Source organism: Mycteria americana, chromosome 4 (assembly GCF_035582795.1).
Source record: "Mycteria americana isolate JAX WOST 10 ecotype Jacksonville Zoo and Gardens chromosome 4, USCA_MyAme_1.0, whole genome shotgun sequence".
Classification (NCBI taxonomy): domain Eukaryota; kingdom Metazoa; phylum Chordata; class Aves; order Ciconiiformes; family Ciconiidae; genus Mycteria; species Mycteria americana.
The window spans coordinates 37,734,324-37,740,941 of record NC_134368.1 but is presented as its reverse complement, the minus strand read 5'-3'; the positions used below and the strand labels follow the sequence as shown (position 1 = coordinate 37,740,941).

The following is a 6,618-nucleotide window of genomic DNA, read 5'->3' as shown; positions in this document are numbered from 1 at the left end:
CCGTCGAGCCCTGGGCAGTTGTGCCACTTACACGGCTGCCGAGCTCATTGATTAAAAAAGGCTCAGCTTATTTAGGTGGGAAATTGCCATTTTTGGCACTGCTACGGGGAGCTGACTGAGACTGACTCCCACACTGTCCCCATGCAGGCAGTCCCTCAGTACCCTCCTTTTTGCAGGACCCATATTTATGGGACACAGAGGGACCATCTCTGAGCAGACCTTGGCAGTGCTGCCAGTTCAAAGGTAGTCCTGCTGTGAATTAGACGACTCATTGGTATACCTGCGCTGCTTTCCCAGACTTGGCTTCTCCTCCATCGTGCCCTCCCTGCCCCTGTGGTCAGTTAATGTAAGGAAAACAAGATAAATTCCACTGAGGAGGTTTGGAGACGTATTTCTATTAAATCAGTCTGTTCCATGAACATCGTTGTTGATTTGTGGAGCCTAAAGCAGGAGTAGGGCCCCCTGTCCTTGAGGCCCTCGGTGTTGGTTTTTGCGGTCTTCTTGCCATTTGCACCACCCCGTGCTGGGAAGCAGGGTGTACCGTGAGGGCTCTGGAAAGCCCGAACCAACTGAACCCTGGTACCTGTGACGATGCACCTGATTTCTGTGCAAGCAGCTGATGTGATGGTAACAAGGTGGGCTTGGAGAAAGGGTCTGCAGAGAGCATCCAAGGCTCACCTCTCAGGAGAGCAAAATGGTTTGTTGTGTCCATTTGCTAGTGTGAATTGCATGTCCCTGGATGGATGTTCAAAAGGTTAACTATTGAAATACAGCTGGAAAAAAGGACTGCGTATACAAGCTACAGTATCTTGTGTGATGTATTTAATGTCCCTAATTTACATGCTGACAACTTTGCCATTTCTAAACAATGTTATCATTCATCTTTCTGATGATTAATCAGCACAAGCTTCAAACACTGTTTATCACACTTTGATGCAGCAATCAAACAAGAAAGGCAAGGTGTTACAGCAGTGGTGGTTTGGTTTTTGTTGGTTTTTTGTTGGTTTTTTTTTTCCAAAATCTTACAGTATTTACAAAAAGATGCATATTTTTTTTCTAACACCATTCTTAGAATTATTCACTCATTCACAATCAGTCATTGTATAAAAACATCATTCAGAAATAGGTTTTAAAATACACCCACCTCCATTGCATAGTATACAGAAAAATAGGCGAGAGTCAAGACACTTGATTTTTGAATGAGAATGTGAACTGATTCAGAAGTACAACATTTCTGAGGAAGAAAGATGCACTTCTCAAAAAATAATCAGCTGTAGTTCTTTTGAAGCTAATGAGCTTCTTGTAGGTCTACCATCAAATTTCCCTTTTACAGATCAAATGTCTTTTGAGGTGTATTGCCATACACACAATGCTTGCATTAAGGTCAAACAAATCCTACTGCAATTAGACGATTTGCTCTGCACCTATGCAAATATGCATGTGGACACTGACAAAAATGAGCTACACAAAGTACTCCCAGGGATCAACATTGGTTTCATCTGTCATGGCACATCCCTGGAACAACTCGATGGACCTGGTTTGTTATTTCCAGTTTCTGCTTGTATAACTGAGAATCTGAATATAGCCTTACATTTAGGAGCTTTTCTTCTGTAAGAGGACCTTGGGTTCTGTTCACTGTAAGAGTTAAAACGGCAGGCTATGGAGGGATTAGCAGGTATTGACTGTATCTATCCTGTTGATTTTCAAACAAAACTTGGTAATTTAGTCATTTGGTTATCTTGTATACTGATGATTTTTTCACTTTAAAAATGTGCTCCAGTGAATTCATTGAGCCTGGTCCATTAAAGAGCAACAGGGAACTCTGAACAATAGGTGCTTGTTTTATAGCTACTTGCAAATGCTTCGAAAGCACTAAATTGCCTTTTATACTCAACAGTCTAATAACAAAGACTGATTTTCTCCTTTTTTCCCCCCCAATTGATTTGATGGTTCACTTGAGCTTTAAAAACACATTACATAAACCTTTACAGCTATTACAGAAGTCTTTTGTCAAGTTTAATTTGGTGCGGTTTTTTTTCCACAGTGTAATCATTCACCCTTAAACTCACTGTACCACACATACCCAGATCGTGCTTAACTCTGGATCCACAGGAATAATAAGTCCTAGATGTTTATTTTGCATGGGGAGGGACCTAAATCCTTCCAAAGGCAGTTTGTCACAGAAAGCTCCTGGTTCAGAGGTATATCAGAAAAAGCGCTGAGCACTCCCGAAGGCATTGCTGAAGGCACAGCCTCCCGAAGAGGAGAGGACACTTTGCAGGATCAGACCCTTACAGCCCTGTTTTAGACGAGCTTATTTCACAGTAGAAATTTAATGATGTAAGAAGAACACCTCTCTAATGACCCACCACAGCATCCATCCATCTATCCATCCCAGTGTGTAACACCAAGGACTGTGACAACTAGACGATTTAACAGTTAAGTGAAATTAATCTTCTGAGCTAACAGACCGTGGTGGCAGCTGGCTTTGCTGCCAGCCCTGCGTTGAACACCACCCCAAGGTGGATCCATGGCTGCGCTGGAGTGAATGAGCAGGGCCAAAACTGGATATTTCAGGGATTTAATATATCTGCCGTGTTGATGTTTTCATCCATTTGACTTAACATTCAGAGGCATTACCTCTGACAACAGCTCCATCCTCTCCTGCTATTTAACTTTACTGTTACAACTGTGTTTAGGCTTGATAGCCTGTGGTGGAAATATTAGCCAGGATTAACTGAGAGGGTGGGAGATCCATCAGTGTAGATCTCTCTCCCTGCTGCAGAATAAAGGGGAATGTGCTGTTCACTGGGCAGAGGTGTAGAGAGCAAGAGCTGGTAGAAAAGCAGTAAGTGTTGAAAAACCTGCAGAAACATAACTGTGTACAAAACCCCCAAACCTGAGCAGATGGTATTATCTCCACCAGGAAAAGCAGAGAGACTGTTGAATGCCAGGCTTCCTCATCCTACGTTCTCCTGACCTCTGTGTGTCCAGCTGCCGTTTCACTTTCCTCCTGGTTTTGAGGTGGAGGATTTCTATCACTCTCCCCTTTCCCAGCCCCCTACCCCCCTCCCCGCCGCGGTCCGTGAGGAAAGCCCAGCCTTGGAGGCGTGCAGGGCCAGGGCTCACTTTGGGGAAAATGCAGAAGGAAAGGCCGAGAGAAGTAGGATGCTCTCACTGCTCTCCTGCTGATCCACCTCTCTCGGCATTATGGTCACTCGGCAAAGCACTTGGCTCTTGGAAGAACAGCTCAGTATATACAGGGCTTGGCTGGCACTGTAAGGAGAAGATGGGGCTCTGCTGGTGACAGAGCTGGAGTTGAAGGAGTGAATTGGAAAGAACCCAGTTAAACGCACAGAGGTCTGTCACTACCCCTGAGCTTCTCCGTACTGGGAGCCAGGGTGAGCTTCTCAGTTAAAGATGCCGGGGTAAGATGTGTTTGATGCTTGGAGATCTCCACGTGCACCCACCAGAAAATTCTGTGGATAGCCAGCCAGGATTCCGCTCTCATTGCCACTGCTGTGAATCCAGAGTACTGACCCCAGCTTTCCTGGCTGTGTTTAGAGCAGCACAAAATCTGGCTTCATGTTATAACCGCTGTAAAAGCAGGATGGGTCGGATTCACGCCTGGTGGAGCACGATGGAGGAGTGGGGGGCAGCACTCTATTAATGAAGTTGTTATTCGAATGAAGAACTTACGGAAAAAAAAAAAAAAGAAGGATGGAGTTGCTGGTGACACTGACCGACATTGTTCGGGGATCACAGTAAGGAGATCAGGCAGAGCAGAGCTAGTGCCAGGGCGCAGCTGCCACGCAGGGGGAGCGGTGCCAGGGGGGCCGTGTTTCGGAGCATGCACTCCACCCTGGACCAGGAGCCATTGTTGGGCAGCGGCTGTATTCCTGCCAGGCTGCACATGATGTTGTAAACATCCACGGATCTGATGGGAGGCGCTCGGAAGTTGGATCGGAAATCTGCAGGGAAAACAGGCACAGAGAGGAGTTGGCATCGGTACGGCTTGGGGCTCAGCTCCTGAAACGCGGGGCGCTGCGGGGCAACGTAGCTCAGCAAAAAACATTTCAAATGTTTTAATTCATTATTTTTACTTCTATTCCAATTTTATTCTAAAAGCTAAAAAAGAAAAAATAATTAAATTATTAAGTACAGGAGCTACTTTACTGTGTATGCTTGGTAGATTTAATAGCCTGACATAATTGTACTGCACGTTCTGCTTTGCTTTTGCTCCCGTCTGCAGTTGCAGCCTGGTGCTCGGCAGTGTCTTCCACTGATGAAGTGGAAATCAAGGGTTTCGTGTCCACCCATCGGACAGGTGGGCGAGGTATGCTGCAACCTTCCCAAAGAAAGTGCTCTGCACTAGTGGGTTGAATCCACCAACATAAGGAGAATTCACGTGTTTCAAATAGAATTAAAAATTTAGGCCAGTCTTGGAAAATAGGGCAAAAGGATAGAGTTACTGTGCTGGCACGTCGGAGAGGGGCTGACCAAATCCCTTCATGTCTCCCTGCCCTGTTTCTCCAGCTATAAAATAGATACAGAGCTAGAAACCTTCCCAGCGTCCAGCCGTAGTGAGGAAATCCTGCCATCTATTTGTAATTTTGGGGCGTCGCAGGGTGCCACATCAGCGTCCTGACACGCCAGGGCTGCAGGGATGCTGGGCCAGGGGCCATGGGGCTATGAGGGGAGGGGGACACCAGGGACGGTGGCACTGTACCTGGCCCGTACGCGAGGAAGAAGGCTCTCATGTCCATGAGCTCGTTGTCATAGCCGTGCCAGCCATTCTGCCAGGCCTCCTTCCTCCCCGTCCCGTTCTCCCAGAAGGGCAGCTTGTCCCTGCTCTGGGCGACAACAGCAGAGCGCAGTTAGTGCCCGCCTGCCGGGCTGCGCGTGGTGTGCCACGGGGCACCGTGGTGTGCCACGCTGTGTCTCCGTGCGCTGTACCACCCCATCGGGCCCCCACACCCTGCCGTCAGCTGCACAGGGGCTCATCACCGGGAGGGGTGACCCCCAGCCGTGCCGTCTCAGTGAGTAGCCATCTCCCGGCTGAGCGCGCAGGACAACTTTCTGCCTCTCGCTCATCTAAATCTCTGCTGTGAGCACCAAGTGTCACAGCCGTATGTGACACGGTCCCTCTCCTGCTGCATGCTGGCAGCTCCGTTCTCCCACCCGGCGCCGTGCACACCCATGGATTTGATGGTGCGTTGTTCTGCCCGACGTGCCATTGGCACCATAGAAAAAGAAGCCATTTTTGGCTCCATTTGACTAGTCAGCCTAAACAATACAAATATCACAGCTGCTATATACTTTCTAATTATTATTATTTCTTCTCCCTGCTTGTTTTAGTATTAAAGCAATGAGGTTCCTTCCAGGGAATGCAGGCTCAGACCTAAGACGGTCCCCTTCTCCCTGGCATAGACCACGCTCAGTTTGTGTCCATGCTTTAATAATTCGTCATCATTATTTTTGTTTTTCCTTGCCCATATTGCACTTAATTCATATTTTTAAATTCCTTCCTTCCTTTCTTTCTCCTGCTCCGTATTAACAGCTCTTACCAGACTACCTACAGTAGTGCCATATCCTGGCCCACTTGGCAGCAGCGGTCCCTAGGGGCTGCTCAAAATGCTGGACCAACCCTCTCCATGAGTTTCTCTTGTCCCATGCTCCCTAGGGATGGCAGCAGACGTGACACTCCAGATATCCCCAAAACTATGGTAGGAATTTCACTTAGATGAAGAACGTCAGCTGACAGCCCGTTAGACCCCTGGCATTAATTTATCTGATGGTTACAGAGAAGGAGCTGCAGTTCCCTAAAGCGGCCAGGTCTGGGCTTCACGCTGCGTCACAGGAGCACAGAAGATGCCCCAACAGAGTCTCCCACATTCCCACCCTGGGCAAGTGGTGCCGCAGCTCCTGTGGATGGTGAAGCAGATTGACCAAGGATCCCCCTTTGCTTTTACAAACATTTATTTTGCCTGATTTTTGTTTTCCTCCTCTGCTCAAGAAGAAAATTGACCTTGCACAGGAGCACTGAGGACAGCAATGATTCTGGTTATGAGGTGTAGCTCTTCCAACTGCTTTCCAGGAGAACCCCCAGAGTATCCCTTGCATTTCTTCGTGTGTAATAGTCAGCAGATGTACCAGATAATTAAACAATTTTATCTCTTTCCTTGTCCCCATCTACTTCACTGACAGCACTCAGAGCAAGCCCAGGAGAAAACAGACGCCTTCCCCTCTTCCTACCATAGCACCTCCTTACGCTGTGGCTCTGCTTACTGTGGTTGCCGGGGACTAATTGTCACTGGGCTGCTCACCATTAGGCAACCTGTACAGCATTTGTTAGCATCAGCTCCAGACAAGCCAAGTCACATCTAATTTGCAGTGTTTCTTTGGCAGTATCATGACTTTGCTGAAGCTACACCCTTCCGTGGTCCTGTCCAATGTCGTGGACTCAGCTGCTTCCCCAGGAATGTCAAATGCAGGAGGTAGCGTGCCTTTCCATCACCCAGCCGGGCACCAGGAGATACCTACTCGCAGCTAGATGTGCAGTCAAAGGCACACTCATTTCCATTCTTTTTGCTGCTAGTTGGGTCAGAAAGCATACTA

General features: G+C 47.7%; 1 protein-coding gene across 1 annotated transcript in view; it reads right to left on the bottom strand.

The window, feature by feature from the left end:
- Positions 1 to 3,751: 3,751 nt before the first annotated feature.
- The window catches only part of ENPP6 (ectonucleotide pyrophosphatase/phosphodiesterase 6), a 31,387-nt gene continuing 28,520 nt past the window's right edge, over positions 3,752 to 6,618 (bottom strand). The window contains exons 7-8 of the mRNA XM_075499231.1: positions 4,730 to 4,853; positions 3,752 to 3,971 (exon numbers count right to left, since the gene is read on the bottom strand). Coding sequence (XP_075355346.1) covers positions 3,760 to 3,971; positions 4,730 to 4,853 — 336 coding nt within the window. The 3' untranslated portion in view covers positions 3,752 to 3,759. The remainder of the gene's footprint in view (positions 3,972 to 4,729; positions 4,854 to 6,618) is intronic.